Below are 19,902 nucleotides of genomic sequence, written 5' to 3' on the forward strand. Positions count from 1 at the left end.
GTGGGGAATTTCACGTCAACAATCGCAGCAGAGTTTCAACACACAGACAAACATACAAAATTATTATTTTTTACGCCTCTTTCAATATTTCTCCCAATTTCAACATTTGTGTTTTTTTATAAAATATGTTTAGCCAGAGAACGTGTTTTCTTAAACAGCTTTTCGGATGGGACAATGAATAGAAAAAAAATAGGTTCTATCAGTGTAAGGTGAAAAAACACACAACTTTCTGCATAATTCTCCTACGCATGCGTTCAAGAGACGGAAAAGTCCAACTGATGACGCAGCAGCGCGTCTGATTGGTGTTACTTGCGCGGAAAACAACTAATCAGAGTGACCCCACGGAATTCTATTCAGTTACGTCATCGTCATTGATTTTCTCGGGACAAACTGAGTAGAACTGAAAACGCTTTGGCTAACAAGTTGTGAAGTGCGACCTTTACTTTCTCCCAATTACAAACTCCACTGAGTAGGATACAATCTCAGTCCTCCAGATAAAAACTGTTATCAGTTCACCACCATTCGTAATGACCTTTTGACTCGTTTCGTTGAACTCGTCCATATAATGTAAGACGCTGAAGTCACTAAGAAGCTTTACTATCCATCTCTGCTAAACTTTCAGTAATCATTTCTTTAGTTTCTTCGTCCTTTGCTTTGTCTGCGAGTTTGAACGCACTCTTGAGAGCGTCCTTGGCTTTTAACACATTCCCTGAAAGAAGAAAATAACAATAAGAACATACTTTATTTATGTGTCAGTTGATGGTCTAGTTGAGGATCTGGCTCCTAAGTGACAAGGAGCTAATTGGGGACAGTTTTTTTGTTACCTAATCGGCCGTAATTTTAGCGCTTTCCTATTCGGATTCTCTTTGCCGAGAATGATCGCCCTACGGGCGAGTGAGGCTCGCGCGCTTCACACGCGAGGATCGCGCCCTCCGAAAACGTCCGAAAACGACTGTTTTGCAGTCTAGAGCAGGCGTATTGCTTAAGGCAGGGTCCATACAACGCCAGAGAAATTTGAAAACGCAGCTTTATTTCTACGGTTAGGCCTCAGTACCGTCCAAACTAAAACGTCACGAAAACGGAGCTTTTCGAAAACGCTCTTGAAAGCGGAGGAATTTGAAAACGGCGGCCTTTCGTTTTCGTGTGAACGGAAAACATTTTGAAAACGGAGCTTTTCGAAAACGATGACGTCACGATAATCACGTGATTCCCCTGTCCGAGTTCTCCTCAAACACCAATCAAAAATGACCGGTGATTGTTACGTTTTTGAATTCCTCGGGCGTACTGTGGACGGAAAACATTTGATGCATTTTCAGAGTGAAACCTGCGTTTTCTGAAATTCCTACAACGTAGTGTGGACCTCCTGGATGGGATGCTGGTACATCAAGGTTTAATACATAAATACTTCTGGGAGGAGAAAGGCACTGGAAATAAACTGTCTTGCCTAAGAACACGACAAAACAACTTAAGCCTTCCGGGCCGCTCAAACAGTCAGTCAGTGCTTGTAGTTAATTGCTCAACCGACTACACTTGCTACATGCAGGCAGCTAGGATGCAAATGACAAAAAGCCGCTTGGAAGCGAAGAATACCTTCTGAATTGAGGATCATTCCCAGATTAGCCATAAACTGAGAGAGGTGAGTGTTTTGAGTCTTTTCAGCAATGCGCACTGCCTCTCTGGCCATTTCTTCCGCCTGTTCATACTGGCCACTTTCGGCGTAAGCCTTCGCTAGGTTATTAAGGAGCACAGTTGTCTGAAAACAAAACAGTTAAAACTTCAGCAAATGGATACATGTACGTCCCTTACTGGCAACTGGCATAAGCAGACAGTTAGTTAGCCCCCCTCCTGTTGCAGCCCCAGACAAACACCTCCCTAGCCAGCATAGCAGGTACTCGAGGAAAAGGACAAGGGTAGGAGTGGTGCGACATGTGCAGTGAAAAGAAAAAAATGCTTTCCCTCGTGTATCTGCACCTGCATGCATGGTCTTGCTCCTTCAAATTGCTCCAACTCACTCCCTGTTGTAGACAAATGAATAAGAATTATCAGAGGCACCTCCACCGAGTGACTGCTCGTCCACTGCTTCAGATCAAATTGGAATTTGGAGATGTTGGTTTTTGTGGAGGAAGGTAAACCGGAGAAACTGGAAAAATACCCTCAGCGCAAGGATGAGAACCAACAACTTGAAACACAACCCACGTCCCAGATTTGAACTTGGGCCACATTAGTGGCAGTCCAGCACTATCACAACTGTGCGTGCCCTGCACCTCCGTTATAAGTTGACCACCCACTTTGCAGGTTATGACCTTCCATGACTGGCCACCTCTCTGAGCAGATTATTTTTTAGGTCCCAAGGATGTGTGCTTATGGAAGGCTTGACTGTAGAAAGAGCATCCTTGTTGAGATCTGATACCATTCATACCTGTTCATGGTCCTCGCCCAAAACATCCTTAGAAATTTTCAGTGCTCTTGACAACAGTTGGGCAGCCTGTGCAGGCTGGTCCTGTGACAGGAGGTAGGTACCCCACGCCTCCAGACACACGCCTAAAAGTGCCTTACTGAAATAAATGTACATACAGATGGTCAGAAGCTCTTAAAAAACACCACAGCAAAAAGGATGCACAATTCAAAAATGTTACGTGTTGTTCCGCAAACTCTCTGAAGAATGTTTTGGGGTGGGTGGGGGAAATGTGTGGAAGGAGGTTAATCTCCATAAAAACGCTAGTTAGAAGCATATTATATCTTTAAACAAACTATCAACTTATATGCCTGTCTTATTGATGCTTACAGTGATGTCCTAACAAGCATATCTCAAAACCTAGTGGAAAGATCCTGAATTGAATCAGTGCCTTAATTTTTGTGCATGATGCAGTCCTCTGAATTTAGACGTTTAACTGTCTCAGTAGTTAAAGGACTGTGTCAAATGCTGGTTGCTAAAAAGGTTCTTGACCAGTTTCCAGTTTTTTATCCTTTGGATCTCAAATCTTATTCCATTAAACTAAAAAAGTGTGGGCTGGACTACAGAGGCCACACTTACTGAAAGTACTCCAGATGCTATGAGACTACAAAATTAGTGATATCATGTAATATCCTGGTCTAAATCATTTCCTCGTCATTCTTTTGCCAGGAAATGTTAGGAGGTCTGCTTAACGTCCTTAACATTTCTGACCTGTTGTCTGATGCATGTGGAATCTCATCAATTTTCTTTTGTATGGTGTCAGTAGTCCACTGAAAACCTTGTAAAGCTAAATCATGCCTGCAAGTAGTAACATAATTAATGGTATTTATAATATCAGAGTGGCTTTCAATTGAGTGTCATGCTACTAAAACCAAATCCAAACCAATTACTTAGTAATGCCAATTAGACTACTCAGCCAATCTCAAACTGTAGTAAAACCAAAATGTAATTGTCTGATTACTTTTGATAGTCAACTGAAAAATGTTCTATATTTGCATGTCATGGAAAGATGCCAATAATAATAATAATTATTATTTTTATCCTTGCTGCATCTTTGAATAACACTCAAACTCTAGTCAATCAATGGTTTGGTGTTTCACTGTTGTCATATCATCTAAGTGGACCCTCTCAGAAAGCAGAAGTTTGCTTCATCAGGTTCAAAAGGTCACATCTGTGGTTGTGATTGGTAGATTTTGATCCATTTTGTTTTTTTCCTTTTATAAGGTTCATTGGTCATAGTTGTAATATTATGATTGACAGTAGTCAAAAAGGCAATCGTCAGTGAGGTGTGTGGCTTTCCCCTGGCTGAGAAATGAATGAAGTAGAAAATGTTTTTCTCACACACAGCTGGGAGTCTGAGTACAAGTGTGTGGGGGGTTTCAGGTCACGTGGCTTGTACAAGGTTCAGTTTTTGTTTTGCCATCCACCATTGCCTGACATGCCCCACCCACCCACCCATGAAGTTTTTGCATGGTTCTGCTTGGCATGGCTCCCAGCAGTGTGTGAGAATTTAAACTTCAGAGTTTGCCTAATATTAAAAGGCACAGTAAGTCAAAGGAGTGCAAAAGAAAATGTTACTATCCAAATGTCCAAGATTTATTAGATAAATCAACGTAGTGAAAAACATTATAGATTGAAAAGTTTCTTATTTTGATGTTGATGTTCTGACAATATATTAACTTGACAAGTTTTTGCTTACTTGTCTTGGTGTGCACATGATATGGAGAGTTTGAGTGACACTTCGACAACACTGTCATCTTCCTAGTGTGGACATAATGTTCAGAAGTTAGTTAACAAATTATGGTAAAAAAAATCCTGAAGAACAAATCTAATATTTCCATTACAAAATGCTGAAGAGATTGTAAGAGCTCAAACTCAAAACACTTATAGCTTGATAAGGTGCACAGATCATGAAGGTTAGATACTTCACTGACAAAGATACAATGAAGCTGATGCTGATCGAGTTTCAAATGCACATTGACTAACCTTTGGAGTTTCTGATGACAGAAGGTCTCTCAGTAACAAGCGGAAATAGTGCTCAGCCTGAAACAGAAAGTTCCATTCAGTACATAACATTATGTTAAATAAGTTTACTATGAGTCACAAAGATATTCAACGACAGGTTGAATTTGGGCTCATCAAAAGATATTAGTAGACACAGTACAAATATAGCTTCTTCTTCTTCTTGTTGTTGTCAAAGAAGTACAAGGCACCAGCTTCACAATCATTATCATTTTTATACAGAAATACTCCCAGTTTTATTTTTGTTCAGACTGTAAATATGACATGAAGCAGCTGGCATCTGGGTATGGATATTTTCTGGAACCACACAGTCTCAAATGGGAAGTTTATTAATTTGATTTGTACATAGCCATTTTATGAATTAATTCATCTCAAAATGCAGTGTTACACATTTTCATGTCTTTCTTAAATAGCCAATGCAACTTCCATAGAATATGCATTACTACTTCTGGTGCACTGTCAACTTAAGAACACGATAATCCTCAAGCCAATATGTTAAACTCAGATTGACCACATAACAACTCAAGATAGTCTAGCGATCTGAGTACTGTGCTCTAACCTGCTTCTTAACAACATTGCTACATTCAGGCCTACCAAGTTTGGCCCTGCTGAGTTTAAATTACAGTGAGATACAAAAACCATAAATAAATAACAGTTTACTGCTTTTTATGAACTACACTCTGTATTTTAATATTTACAAAGTACCATTATTTTATTAGAAGAACTTGTATATGCTGTACCTCGTTCCATCTTTGAAGCTCAAATGTGTGATTTGCTAACTGCAGGTAAAACAGTAAATTATTATCATCATTATAACATACCAAATAAATTTGCCTTTAATAGCTGAAATTAACAATTCCACAACATGTTAAATCATCTCAATCTTGAAAGTTATCAACATTAAATTTAGTTATTTTTTCCTTTATCTCTGCAGAGAACAATTGGACATCGTTGATCTTAACAGTATATAGGATGCGAGTCATATGTGAACTCGGTAAATAAACTAGCTCATCATGAGCTCATCATGAGCCCAATACAGAGCATCAAACCTGACGGTCTATGAAAGGCTATGAGTTTGACTCCGGTAAAGGATATGCATCATGCCTGTGATAATCAAATTTCAATCTTTCTCAGGTGTAAATTAGACTACTTACTAACAATAATTATTAACAATGATGACAATGAAACATGTGACACGAATAATGAAACTTATCAAAGATAGCTTGAAAAACTGACAACGTGCATGTTCCCAGGTTAAACTACTCAGAAAATTTATGTCCCTAAAAATGGTCAAACCTATAAGATTCCAGGAACAAATTAGAAGTTTGATTATTTAATTAGCTATAGGAAACTCATGTTCAGTGAGGCTGTAAATTAGGTTTCTATCATTTCTTGCATTTATCATAATTTTCAACATGATATTAAATCCCAGTTTGCAATAAAGACAGAACAATTATTTCATATATAAGACAATAGCAAGTTAGGACCTGGCTTGACAAGAGTCTCCTGTAGCTAAGTGTTTTTTGTTATTCAACAGTACCCACAAGGTCATGGATTTGACTCTGGTTGGGGGCTCAGAAAATTTTTTTTGTGGTTATTTGATGTGAATGCTTCTTCATTCAATTCATTCTACACACATCAAAATTCCACTTATCATTTGGTTATTTTAAAAATGTCTAATGATATTAAGTATCACCAATTTCTCGAACTCAAATTAAAAGAACTGTGTCATAATTCATTAGAAGAACAGACCTTAAGAATTGGACTTAAAGTGTTTAAAGGTAAAATAACTCAAATAGCTGCCTTACCTCATCCAACACATATGTTAGGTACTTTTGTATTTTGATCTTATCCTTGCCTTCCTGTTCATTTAAGTCTTTAGGAGAATATTTTTTAATTTCCTCCAGGTAATCATGTATCAGTCCCAGAGCTTCCTTTAACAATATGATGGCTTGCACCTTGTCACCATTGAGGGATTTTTTCTACAAAAATAACACTCTTATTGGTAATAGTCAATATAGTACTGTTATTATGAGAAAACAGATGGCATTTTTCACACTCTCAATTCCTTCCACAGAGATCTGTTAGTGACTGTGATTATCACAAAAATAAGAACTAATTTGAGAGGCTATGCAAGTCTTTGTTAGACTTCCTACACCATCAGTATGAGGTAATTTCTGAATCTCAGTCTACTCCTGACTGAGAGAATAACTGAGGGTACAAAGCGAGAATTCAATTTGCTTAGACTACAAATTCTCAGCATGAACATTAAAAAAAAAAAAGAAAAAAAAAAACGTTTTCCAGTTGAACCAGCCCTGACGGACACTTCCCATCATTGGACACCCTCCCCACTCCTCCCTAAGCATGCAGACACTTTGTCATCATCCAGTGGTCACCAACACGTGATACACAATTTTAGCAAGCAACTCTATGAGCAGGCATCCTCAGGTCTCAGGGGCGTTCACTAGTGGATACAATTGCATCATAAATAATAATTATAATTAGTTTTAATTATGATAATCAACAAATCACTCAGGGCTATCCATGTACCTTGGCCATCTTTAACTTTAACTGAAGTTCAGGAGGTCTCTTTTTTCCAGCCATATTTTTCCTATATTCAGTGATGGCGAATATAATAAGCCCTCCGACTCCTGTTGAAAACAAACGTCAGTATAATTACAAGAAAGACATAATAATGATCTGCTACTGTAGTTATAACTGTCACTTGTAACACTGAAAATGGAAATTGGTACCCATACTCAGATTTTATACAGTAAAACACTCAAAAATAGTGGAAATAATGTACTGATTCTCTAAGTGATACCTCTTGAATTTATATGTTAAGGAATCTCTAGCAACTTGAGCCCAGTTGTTCAACGAGTGGAGAATGCTATCTACTGGGCAAGTCACTATCCAGTAGATACAAGTGTTGACAAAACAAACTGTACTATCCACTGGATAGTGATCTATCCGGTGAATTGTGTTATCCACACTTTCAACTACAGAGGCCTAGTTTTTAAAATAATAGTAGTGCAACTTTTAATCAACATGTATTAATCTCTTATCATCTAATGGTATTAATTAGTCACACTATTATTATTCAAAGTCTATTTATGGTAAAATTTGTAATTGTTTTTTACTTAAAAACACAACTATTCTGAATGCTCCAAATATGTCAGCTAACTTGAAAATGTTGGGGAAGCTTGTTGTCTCACTTAGGGGTATAAATCAAGGATTCTGGTATAACTTAGGGTGGTCATGGCAAAATGCCACAATTTTTAGCTGTCAAAGTCTCTTTTAGGGAACACTCAAAGAAATAATAATAATATAGAAAATGCTCTTAATCCTGTTGTTAGGCTCGATTTCTGCAGGTCTCTTGAGTCCAGTTTACTAGCACAAGCTCCTTTCCTGAACTGCAGCAGGCAATCAAGCCTATTCTGTTTTAAGTGGTATCTTTTAGGGGTCAAATAAGGCTTGAGCCACACCCAGATTGGTCTCCTTTAGGGGTTTAATTCAAATTTTCTGACGAGCATCCCCAACGTTTTCATATGGAAGTCTCGCCCCCTCCCCCCCCCCCGCCCCCCCCCCACCCTCTTTTCCCCTTCCACGGGGGTCACTGGAACTTCTGAGAAGGAGGAGCTTCTCAAATAGGAAAGTTTGAAGCTTAACTGGTATTTACAGATGGGTGGACATGAGGGGGGGGAGGGGGGGAGGTTCTCAAACCAAAAACCTTTTGTGGCGGGAGGGGGGAATTAACTCGACTGTTTGACTGTTAGCTTATTCTCCCGGAAAAATCAGCTGATAAGCTAACTTGTTCAAGAAAAACACATATCTTACCAAATATAACAATAACCCATATCTCATCAGGGACTTTTCCTCTTATCCTTGTAAACCTGCTATCCTGTTTTAGCCTGGAACACTGTAAAACTGCCGGAAGTGGCCGTCTCCGCGAGGGAAATGTTCCAGCATTCGTTGGCTTATGACCGATGGCGCAGAACAAACTAGAACTTGCTCTTTTGATGCATGTCGTAAAATGTCTTGAATTTAAAACACACCTTTTGCTATCAGTTAAAAGTTTCCAACACCTGCGAGCTCGTTGCATATCAAAATAATTCTAATTTAGTACCGAAAGGGACTGAAAATATCTCCAAATCGATTTGCATAAGTTGTCCGCCATCTTAGCTTGGTTACAAAGGTAGACCCAGGCCAGGTTACATAGTCTGAGAGCAAGCGCGGGAAGTTCGGAAGGACAGATCCGTGCTTGATTTCTCTTCGGGTTTTCGGCCAAGGTTTAGTTATCTCTTGAATTTTACTTGGGAACTGTAGCAATGATTGGGTGGCAGAACACAAGGAAAGCCTTGGGAAAGCTCGAGGAACTGCTGACATGTAAACTTTGGTGAGTGTTTCATGGCACCATATTTTTCGTTCATCTACATCCCGCGTACTAACATGAGCTAATTTTCGCTCTCACTTCTTTAGTTTAAATTTAGTGTCGGACCCTTGTTCGCTTCAAGCTTGTGATCACATCTTTTGTCGGTAGGTGTATACATGTAAACTTACTTGTACTATATCCAAGATTTACATGTAGCTTACATAACTATGCAACATTATGCTTGTAAACAGCTGTTCTAAAAGATGTCATTAAACGTTGAATTTGATCTGAGCTGAAGTACAGTGTAAAAGTTTGAAGTAGGGGGATCGGAGATCTAATTTTTTGAGAAGTTTAAGGTAAGGTCCTCTTTATAATTAAATTTTACCCGTTTCTTGCGAATTGTGATATGAAATATTATGACTTCAAATCAATGTATGAATGTTTGTTTTGCAGAAACTGTGTTGAAAAGTTGGTTGGAGCTGATTCCAAATGCCCAGAATGTGGAACGTTCGCTTGGGTGAAAGACATGAAAACCAACCGTCAGCTTGCTAACACTGTCAGCATGTGTGCCAAGATTAGAATGGTCATTAGATCAGATGATGATAATGATGATGATGACCATGATGTCAGGAATAAGCAACACACAAATACCATGACTGGTAATATTGTGGTTATCTAGGGTGCTTTCTAAACAACCTAAAACTAAGAAATTTTGAAACATATCAAATGGTATGGAAATTTCCTAAGAAAAGTTCCAGTAAACAGGGAAATTTCCAGAAAGTAAAGAGTGCCCAACCAGTATCCTGAAATTCATGGGTTCAAATCCCATGCGAGACCCCGATTTTTTGGTATCACCATAGGGTTTCGTTAACATTTCTAGCAGGAGGGCAGCTACTTTTCAAAGGCGGGCAAAATCATCCTCTTAGCTGGTCAATTTGTCCATTGCCAGGCCCTCAATGAAACTCCTGATTAACCTCATGATCTAATTATGAACATTTGATCATTTTTATTTTGTGTTTATTTCCTTCCAGGAACAGCTGCGGTAGAGTGGGAGGAGACACAGCCAACACTTGATCAAGAAATGGACTCTTATCAGTTTTCATCTCCAGAAGTTATCGTAGCTGCTACGTCAACGAATAAGTGTGATGCTGCAGTGCAAGAAATATCGTGTAACAATAAGAAGATGATTAAGGAATCTGTTCAGATTAAGACTTACACCAGAGCACAGATGAACATAAAAAGAAAGGCCGTGCAAAAGGGTGCAAACAGGGCTGAAAATGAGGAAGGAAAGCAAGATGGTTACAGTGATGTTGAACTAGTTAAAAAAGGTGATGGAAAAATTTTTACATGCCAGAATGGGAGGCTATCAAGTAGACAAGACGCTATCAAAGAAAGTACCAAATATTCAAGCAATGCAAGATCAACCAAGCAAATGCAAGTCAAACAGAAGTGTTTTGGAAAGCAAGTAACAGAGAGGAAGTTAAAAAAGACAATTTCTTGTATTAATCATCAGAACAGAGTCCAGGTTGATCAAATGATGAAGCAAAAATTTGACAATTTAGAGTTTGGTGTTGAAGATGGTGATACCAATGTCACTTACGCAGATGATGTGGGTATTGATGAAAAATCCTTCACAAGGCTAAGATCAAGGGATTCACGTTCTTGTGTGCCTGAGATAGTGAGATCTACTGGTAATAAAGAACATTCACATGATGGAAGTCTTAAAGCAGTAAAAAGTTCTCCAATGACTAGAGCTCAAAAGAGGAACTTCCAAGGGAATTCACTGAGCTCTTCATGTGAGAGCATGTCTCAGAATGAGCCAGATGTTGTCAGGGATGATGCAGGTGAAAGAATGAGTGATGAACAGGAAAAGAAGAAAATTACCAAGAATAGCCAAGAAACTCCTATAACACCACAAGGTTAGGATAAAAATTTGCCTTTTAATTTTGGCCTTTGATAAAGTGTTTCATAGTTTCTTTAACAAACAAGCTGATAGAAAGTCACCAATAAGACCTGTACAAGGACAGATCAGGAATTTTAAACGGAGGTGGGGCGGGGGGGGGGGGGGGGAAGGTGGCTGGTACCTTGGTGTGGCAAAATTAATGGGGCATGCATGTGGGCTCTTGTTACTCTTACGAGTTCACTGCTGTAGCTGTTAATCGAGAATAACACATTTTTATCACTGTTTTAGCTGGAATAAAATGCTTGTAATTACATGCATAATGAGGTACCTGGCTGTCCAGAGTGTTTGCCTTTATTTCTGCCATAATCGGGATATTCACAAATGTTTTCCATTTTTTAAATATTTTGCTTTTGAATTTCCAGAAAGGGGTGGCTAGCCACCCTATTCCTTGCCCCCTAGATCTGTCCCTGCTATAGTTACCAGGTTGGCTGTAATCATTTTGTGTTCACACATTTAAAAGCTGGATAATTAAATACATGTTTTATTTCAAAAGAAACACCACAAAAAATTCAAAGATCTTGCTGATTTTATTTTAGAAAAAAACCTTGAATGGACAATTTAACCAAACATGTTTTCCTTGCATGAAATAATGACAGAAATGGACAGGCCACTACGCAAATCAAAACTCTGCAAATGTGTTATCCTATACTCCAGTTAAAAAAAACAAAACAAATGCATATATGTATATGTAATGTTTTGTAAACAATGCAAGTTATTAATTTCAAACATTCATATTACAGTTAATTGGATTTTGCAGATTCTAATCAGCTGTAAACATAATGTATAAAACCTGAAATCTGTGTTCCAGGATTGAAAACAAATATTTATATTCTAGAATGAAATTATCGTATGTGTAACTCTTTTACTGCTAACAGGGAATAGCAAAAGAAAGTTGTCAGAACAGCAGCAATTCTTCAGCCCAAAGAACACAACTTCCTGTTCTCCTGGTGTAAAGAAAAATAAGCGTGGGGAGACACCACTGCATGTAGCAGCAATTAAAGTAAGAGAATTCTACCAAAGAATGTACATGTAAACTGTATCTGATACAGCAGTTATTTGCTCAGTAGCCATTGATGGCATGATTCATGCTAAGAGATGGTAAGTGAACATGAAATAAATAATCACCTTTACAGGGTTGTGTAGACACAGTCAGAAAACTACTTGCAGAAGGAGCAGACCCTAACACTAAAGACCATGCTGGCTGGACTCCATTGGTGAGGGAATTGTTAATAACATTGTTATAAATTTGTCTGGCTTCAGCTTTAAATCAACTATCAGTTATTAAGTAACTAACTTGTTAATTTTAGCACGAAGCTTGCAACCATGGTTACCTGAACATAACTGAACTGCTATTGGACCATGGTGCTTTGATTGACATTCCTGGTGGGTTTGATCATGACTCGCCGCTGCATGATGCTGTCGCTAACGGAAGACTGGACATAGCTGAACTCCTGGTCTCCAAAGGAGCTCCTTTAGATGTCAGGTGATCAATTGACTCTGTTTACACTGTTTCCTTAGTGGCTCTTGCATCTGTGCTCTTTAAATGTTCTCTCTGTTTTGCCAGTTTCTGCCAACTTGGAAATCCTGCTTCCCAGCCTCTTGCCTTCCACCTCACCCCCTTTACTCCTGGGTTCTTCGATCCCACCCCAATGAAAAGTTAAAACCTTTGCTAAACCATGTAGGAGAAATGTTCAACCTGCATTGAACCCTCATTTCCAAGCACAGCCACTGACCCCTCCTTGCCTCCCTCTCTATAATCACTTGGGGTGGTTGGTAGAGATGAAATGATAGACATTGAACTGAAGCAGAGCCATAATAGACTTAAGCTCTCAGCTATTTAGCTCTTATTGTTTTTGTTAAACTACTAGGAACAAACAAGGTCTCCTTCCAAAAGATTATGCGGCAACTGAAGAAATGTTAGCCATCTTATCCACATCAACTCCAAACAAAGAAAATGAATCATCAGCAGTGATCACATCAATACTGCATGGCAAGGTCGGTTGATTAAAAAGTCTTAAAAATCACGAGTAAATTATAAGTGCGTAATGTTGAATTTTAACTACTTATTACCTGACAGTGAGGTCTTTACGGAAAAATCCCAAACCAAGACCTTGCAGTATTGACTGAGCGATAGCGAGGTCAATATAGCAAGGCTGAATGATGGAGGGTAATATTTTGTTTATTATATGGCTGTTTGCTTTGTTTTTGCAGGCCCATAATTGGCCAGTGGGCATTACGGGAGAATAATTCCCTACAATCAGCCAATCAGAGCAATCAAACACAAGCCATATGTAATTCAATTTATCGAGTGTTAAAAACAATCTCCAAAATAAGGCTCATATCTTGAGTTTGTGCCACCATGTACAGTGTAATAGCTTCTATATTTTATTTTCAACTCTCTTCAGGGTACTTATGATTCACCTAAAGTTCTGCTTGCAACTGGCTTAAACTCAGAACAAAAGGTACAAATTATCAAAGTTTTAATAAGCTGATTGATTTACTTCTTTGTTGAACTTAGTATGCAACGTTTAAAGCTGTCATTTCTTGTAGTAAATTAATCATTTATGAATATCAATTCTTTTAAGGGAAATCTGCAAAAGTGTGCAAGCATTCTCATGGCAAGCATTGTCAATGAATTTTCTCTCTCTGGTGAGTGACAAAGACATCTTCAAAACAGTGGTTTTAGGAAAAACCAGAGGTATTTTAAATTTAACACTAAACTGCCTTGAATTTGTATTCTGTTGTTGCAGTGACTCACATTGTAACTGCCACAAACAACAAGAAAGGAATTTGCCCAAGGACTATAAAGTATTTGAATGGTGTGTTAACTGGGAAATGGATAGTGAGCTATGAGTGTAAGTAATTTTTTTAATATTTTAAAACAACTAAAAACTACATTTTCAAGATTCTTTAAATTTTCATATGTTGATCAGGACGACTTATCATCCCATAAGCCACTGAAAATCAGTGCAACAATGTTTCATAATCTTGCAATAATTGTATTTACATGTAGTTGTTGTTAATTTCTCTGTGTAACTTTTTGCTATAATTTTGTTTTCAAGAGTGGTTTTTCCAAACTTCTTAGTCAAAAGATCCAACAACTGATTGATATGCAACCAATTTTAAGTACCGTAAACACCAGTGGATAAGCTGCACCTGTTTACTGCGAGTGTGGCTTATCCGCTGGTGTTTACAGTATTAAGTTATTGACTTCTCTGTGACTAACTTGGTGTTCAACATCTGCCATATAATGCGAAAACCAACATGATGTCACAGAACTTTGTCAAGTGGCTTCTGGCAGTCTGATATCGTGCATTATAATCCATCAAATATTTTTGCTTGCACGCCATTGGTCTAATGCATCATGTGACTGAATGTACCCCAGCTAAAACTGGGGAATATCCGAGAATATTCCCCAATTTTCAAAACTACACGTTTTACGAAAAATATTTTAAGGATAATAAACACAATAGCCTCCATTTGACTTTCAAAATATGCTCAGATATTTGTCTATGGACATTATCTGTTCCTCAAAGCTCACAGTTTTCCTCGAGCTACACTCTCTGAAAACTGTCCACTTCTCAGAACAGATAATGTCTGCAGACAAATATCTGAGTATATTTTCGCACCAAATGGAGGCTATTGTTTATATTTTGGAATTCTTGTGTAGGGATAGTAAAATGTCTGCGACACAAAACCTGGGCAGATGAAGCACCCCACGAGGTCAAGGGTACAAATGATGCTGCTGTGGACACTCCCAGAAGAGCTCGCATCAATTCAGTTAAACAGGTTGGTAAATTTGATCAGAAATTTTACTCCCCCTTAACTAGCAAATGCATGTTTAGTCAGAAGGTTCTTATGGGAATTAATGGCCTGATCAAGGGTAAAATTGTTCAAATTCCCCCAACTTATACAAAGAAATGTATGGAGACCAGTAAGTCAGCAGGATTTGTTTGTTGAAGTCTGAACTTAGAGTGTGAACAAAACCAGGCAAGCTGTAATTATGATGTATGAAGATCATTGTCACTGGCCCCCCAAATTTCTTAGTGACAAGATCAATTAACTTCAGAAATTTTACCCTTCAACCTTCAATTGCCAATCAGACCTACAGGCAAAGGTCTGACTGCAACATCAAGTAGCCCTGGACTATGAGACACAAGTTTCTTTGCATGCTGGAGCTGTTAGGGTTGGAATATAAAATTCTCTTGAATAGAACTATAGTGGAACCCCGCCACCCTGTTAATACGGCCACCTCGTAAATACAGCTGCTTCAAATCTGTTGTGACCTTTAATTGGTATCGAGATCCAAGTGTTTTTACTTGTTTTCTGGTGTTTTACTGACAAGATTCATCATTGCTCCATTGAAAGGTGCTAAGTGCATGTCTGAAAATTAATTTTAGATTTTATTTTCCAGCTTCCTGGTTTGTTTGATGGTTGCCAGTTTTACTTTAGCGGTGAATTCTGCCCACCACACCCTTCTAAGGAAGACCTTGTTCAGATGGTCAAGTATGGCGGTGGCAAGATCCTTTCACGTGAACCAAAACCAGATATCGACGAGTCTCTTCGTTTACCTACAACACGTGAATCTAACAAGGCGTCTAACAATGCAGTTACCTTCGCTCCCATTGCTTATCATGCAAACCCCTGCTCTAAACAGTATCGATGCACTCGGTACGTCATCTATGATTCACTGGCTGAAAAGAAGCCCCACATCAGGCATACTGATTCTGTTTGTAGCATGCCCTCAACATGGCTCATGGACTGTGCTTCCAACTTTGCAATCTTAGATTTAGAATGAGCAGTCTTTGTTAACCTCTTGAGTACCTTCACGACGTAATCGGTGCATCATGATGTGCTAATATTACCGAGTACATCAAACTTTTAAGAGATTTAGTCACTCCCAGCACACTGGAAACAACTCCTATCAGCAACTAAGATTTGTACGTTTTTTGGAGACCGCTGATTACCCATTGTTGTGACGTCATATGAATATCAAATTGCTTCAACCTCAGTGAATTTAGCCGTATTGAAGAAACACTTTAATAACCTTTCAGAAAATAATTATTTACATGTCTGTAGTTTAAGTGAAAATAAGCTTTTACAGCATTTGAAATTTCAACTAGACACCCATTTTCAGTGAAAATGGTGTGGCACACAACGTACACAATGGTCTAGCACTCAAGGGGTCAAGTACGATCATCTTGCTCCTAGATGAGCCATTCTTATTCCCAAAGGTTGTAATCCTTCTGGGTCAGCACAAGTAAAATATTATCATGAGACATACCTGCAGCTGCAATGAATTTTCAAACTGGAACAACCCAATTCTTGTTGTGTACCTAAAGGTGTCATGGCCTCTGAGGACTAAAAATTAATGTGTATTAAATCATTTTAGCTATGGTTGAAGTATGGCCAAAACCAGGTGCAATTAATGTCAAGGAGGTGTCCAACTGGAGATAATGCACCACCTAAAAATTATTTTAAAGACTTCTCCTCATCTATTAGCCCTCTGTACTGTCTTTTCTCTAAGCTCCACTCATTTTACAGAGCAATAGCATGTGGAAAGAGGCTTCTAGTAGATATTAAAATAATTACTTCAACAGTATTTCTTAGAAACATTTGCTTTTAATTTCTTGTTTCAACATGTTATCTATTTGACATTGTAATTTACAACTAATCGAACTAAACTAAAAAAAAAAAAAACACAAGAGAAATTTGGTTAACTAAAACCAAGTTTGACCCAAATGTTTTGTTTTGTTTTATTTTCTTACAAAAAAAACAACAACAACACTTGAATGCAAAAGAGAAAGGGCATGAGTTGGATAGGTGTGAAGGAGGAGTGAAACTTGAAATCTCTATCACTATGGGACCTAATGCTGATTGAATGGCTTTGTCAAACAGCTACTGATTCACTTAAAATTATTCCAACCTATGTTTAATTTTAATATCATGTAATTCCTAGTAGACCATACTATTGCAAACAAATAAGCTGTTGTTATAGTCTAAATTTTAGCCTTTGTCTTCCCCAAGAAAGCATGCTACAATATATACTGATTTTCCTGGGAGAAGACACTGTTATCTCGCTCAATCATCCAGAAACAATAACCTCTCTTCTCAACAGACCGAAATGACTTGAATTTAGGTTAAAACAATGAAACCAATTCAAATCAATTTTAAGTATTTAGTATCGACAGAGCAGGAAATTTACATTACGATGTCATTTGGCTATGATCAACACAATCTAAAATTTTGCTAGTGTCTTCATAGTACCACTATCTAAAACACAAACTAGCAATTGGCCATTAGAAGCAAAAGCAGGAATGTGATAGAATAGCAAAACCTGCCAGTTGTCAGAAAAGTCAATACTTGAAACCTTAATGAGAATGATGTACTTCAGAGTAGAAGAAACCTTAAAAATAAAAATGTTACAATTCACTCAAGGTCTAAGAGCATAACCACTCTATGTCAACATGATTTTAATTTTTTTTTTTTTTTTCAAGTTTCTTGGGCTTGGATTTGCCTGTTGTTGTTTTCATGTGGCCTTCAACAACTTTTTCACATTTTTATATTTCACCGAAAAAATACCAAAAAACTCACTTAAATTCAACATTAGCTGGTTATGCCCAAACCCTTCAAAAGACTCGGTTGAAAACAAATCTTACAGCCCATAACATGAGAGGGCATCTGAATATTAGTTAACAAAACATTTGGGACATCAGTTAATCAAAACTTGACAGTTTAATAATAAAAACTGACTAAACTATATAACAATACTTGGTTTTAATATTTTGTGAAACTTACACCCAGGTCAATGATCAAAACTTTGCCATTACAAAAAATTGTCAGGTGGTCAGTTGCAATTGATTTATTACTTTAAACCTGAACAGAACACAAAAACAAAATTATGCTGCATATTCCTTTTTAACTGCCTTGTTTTAGACATGTAATGATTACGGCGGTTAGCACATTAAAAGCCACAAAGTTACAGGCAAGTATGATGCAAAAAATATTGTTCCCACATTACTCCACTGTATATTATTAACACTATTAAGAAAAACATGCTTAGAAATAACATCTGAAAATACATTAGTAACTAGTAAATATTGACATGAGAACAATAAACAAATAAAGTGCCAACCAATTTCATTGGCTGAGATGATTTATTGCCACAAGTTTTAATGAATTTCAGGGACAAAATATTCATGCTTCAAAACATGTTCAAAGAGGGGGGAGAACTTGCTGTAGTAAAACCTGTGCTTTGGAGGGTACACTACATGACATTCAAACTCTGGTACCATTATTTTAAACTATGATCAACCATTTATGTGTCCATATTTACTTCTGACAATTTACAATTCCAAAGACCAGTGTAACAATATGACAAACTTTGTTGCTCCAGGACAGAAAGCAACGTGATTGGACAACACAAGTTGCTCTATGACCAGCACCATTTTTAGCTGCATTCCACAAGAGGTGTTTTGCTTTCATGCTAAGTTTGTGATAAAGTTACTCAATAAAATATACTAATATGTAAACTTGTAACAAAATAATCTAAAAATTCAATGAGCACGGAAAATACACATACCGGTAATACTCGGCATAAAAAATTAAAAGTACAATAACCATTTTTCTATAAAACCAAAGTTCAACAGGAGTAATATAAATTATTTTACATCTTTATACACCTAAAGAAGCTACTTGCAGTTTGTACTATTTGGCTCAGACAAAGTCTGCTATTACACCACCAGTGCGTTTAGTGTCTGAATCAAATGGACTTTCATGTAACTCGAAGTTGAGATTAACATTTGAAATAGCTGAAAACAAAATTAATTTTCCTTTTGACTGAAGTGAGTCTGTATGCTTTGATCCTAACTATGTCACTTTTGTTGGCTGGTTGCCATCACAAATGACAAAAATATATATTTAACCAAGTTAGCTTGTATGCAATTTTAAATTGTGGACAGCCAGCATAAGTTGATCAAAGTGGCTGGAATAAGTAATTGTCTCCAAAGTCTTTAAATCACAGTTCCAACTTGGATGAACCTGGAGGTCCATTTGGCCAGATGTGATGTGCCATTGACTAATTTACTGTCCAGCAGTCATGAAGCTTCTCGCAAAGCATTCATTTTTGATAGCCCCTCATTCCATTACTGGACCTATAACAAACTGCACCAAATTATGCACTTTTGGGATGCTGACAGCATTGAATTACTAGCTCACTTTGAGTCCTGAGGTTTTGAAATTTTACACATGATATCCCTTGCCATTGTCCAGCATTCCTTCAGCCTCTTCAGGGTTAGTGATGTTCTTGTCATACTTTTGCCGCTTGAAGAATCCCAGCTAAAGATAAATAGCAGTTCAAACATTAATCCAGGCATTATTAATATTTCTAAATGAAAATGGATGTGACACACAAGTTCAAGAAACAACATGTTAGTATAAAAGTTAACAAGGGCATAAAGCATGAATTAAAAGTGTATGGACTCTCAGTGACAGATGTTAAACACTTATTATTTCATGCACAAAACTACAGTTATAAGTCAGTGTCTGATTAAACCCTTATGACATCTGTTTACCTGTAGTGCTGTATTTTCAAATGTAAGTTAAATAAGTGGATGAAATCTTACTGTGTAATCATTCAAACGAAAGCTGTATTTTCACATTAATTTACTGTGATGTGTAAATTATACTACACAAGGAGGCTCTTAGTGTCTGTGGATGAAACCTTTATATAGCATGCAATGGCTAGCCCATACATCAGGACACTAAATAAATTATTTGTAGAATTCTTCTAGTATACTAATGCAGATGCTGCAATCTGATTGACCATCAGAGCCATTGTCAGCCATTAGAGTGCAGTGGCTGTCAGCCATCTATGAAATGTTGACCTTTTTTTGTTGTTTTCTGAAATTTTGGAGGAACGTTTAGATGCAAACGGATAATTAAATTCCTGAGAAGACTACAAGAAGGCCATTAATGGTTTCTTGACTTTAAAAACTTGAATGGGTGCATACCTGGACAACTGCAAATTTCCAATGGCAATTCAGTCCATGCGATTTTGTTAAAGTGTAATGTTTAATAATACATGGAAAA

The 19,902-nt window shown here is 37.6% G+C and overlaps 3 protein-coding genes across 4 annotated transcripts in view; 1 reads left to right on the forward strand and 2 right to left on the reverse strand.

The window, feature by feature from the left end:
• Nucleotides 1–60: 60 nt before the first annotated feature.
• Nucleotides 61–8,677, reverse strand: LOC110049957 (tetratricopeptide repeat protein 19, mitochondrial-like). Its single transcript, XM_089285528.1, has 10 exons — nt 8,315–8,677; nt 7,028–7,128; nt 6,286–6,459; nt 5,218–5,256; nt 4,442–4,498; nt 4,155–4,216; nt 3,167–3,253; nt 2,420–2,555; nt 1,591–1,753; nt 61–709 (listed from the first exon to the last, which is right to left on the reverse strand). Exons 1-10 carry the CDS (start codon nt 8,577–8,579, stop codon nt 585–587), a joined length of 1,209 nt encoding a protein of 402 aa, XP_089141654.1. The 5' UTR covers nt 8,580–8,677; the 3' UTR covers nt 61–584.
• A 14-nt stretch (nt 8,678–8,691) lies between these two features.
• On the forward strand, nt 8,692–16,523 carry LOC110049992 (BRCA1-associated RING domain protein 1-like). Its single transcript, XM_089285527.1, has 13 exons — nt 8,692–8,873; nt 8,957–9,013; nt 9,303–9,508; nt 9,881–10,768; nt 11,688–11,812; nt 11,946–12,026; nt 12,120–12,295; nt 12,681–12,807; nt 13,218–13,274; nt 13,398–13,461; nt 13,563–13,667; nt 14,483–14,601; nt 15,227–16,523. Exons 1-13 carry the CDS (start codon nt 8,806–8,808, stop codon nt 15,608–15,610), a joined length of 2,457 nt encoding a protein of 818 aa, XP_089141653.1. The 5' UTR covers nt 8,692–8,805; the 3' UTR covers nt 15,611–16,523.
• Nucleotides 16,415–19,902, reverse strand: part of LOC110050028 (integrin alpha-7-like) — a 31,603-nt gene continuing 28,115 nt past the window's right edge. For both annotated transcript variants that reach the window (XM_089285524.1, XM_089285526.1), the window contains one exon: nt 16,415–19,149. In XM_089285524.1, the coding sequence (XP_089141650.1) occupies nt 19,054–19,149 (96 nt within the window). In that variant the 3' untranslated portion in view covers nt 16,415–19,053. The remainder of the gene's footprint in view (nt 19,150–19,902) is intronic.

Source organism: Orbicella faveolata, unplaced genomic scaffold (assembly GCF_042242905.1).
Source record: "Orbicella faveolata isolate gen_17 unplaced genomic scaffold, um_ofav_v1 contig_13, whole genome shotgun sequence".
NCBI classification, from domain to species: Eukaryota; Metazoa; Cnidaria; class Anthozoa; order Scleractinia; family Merulinidae; genus Orbicella; species Orbicella faveolata.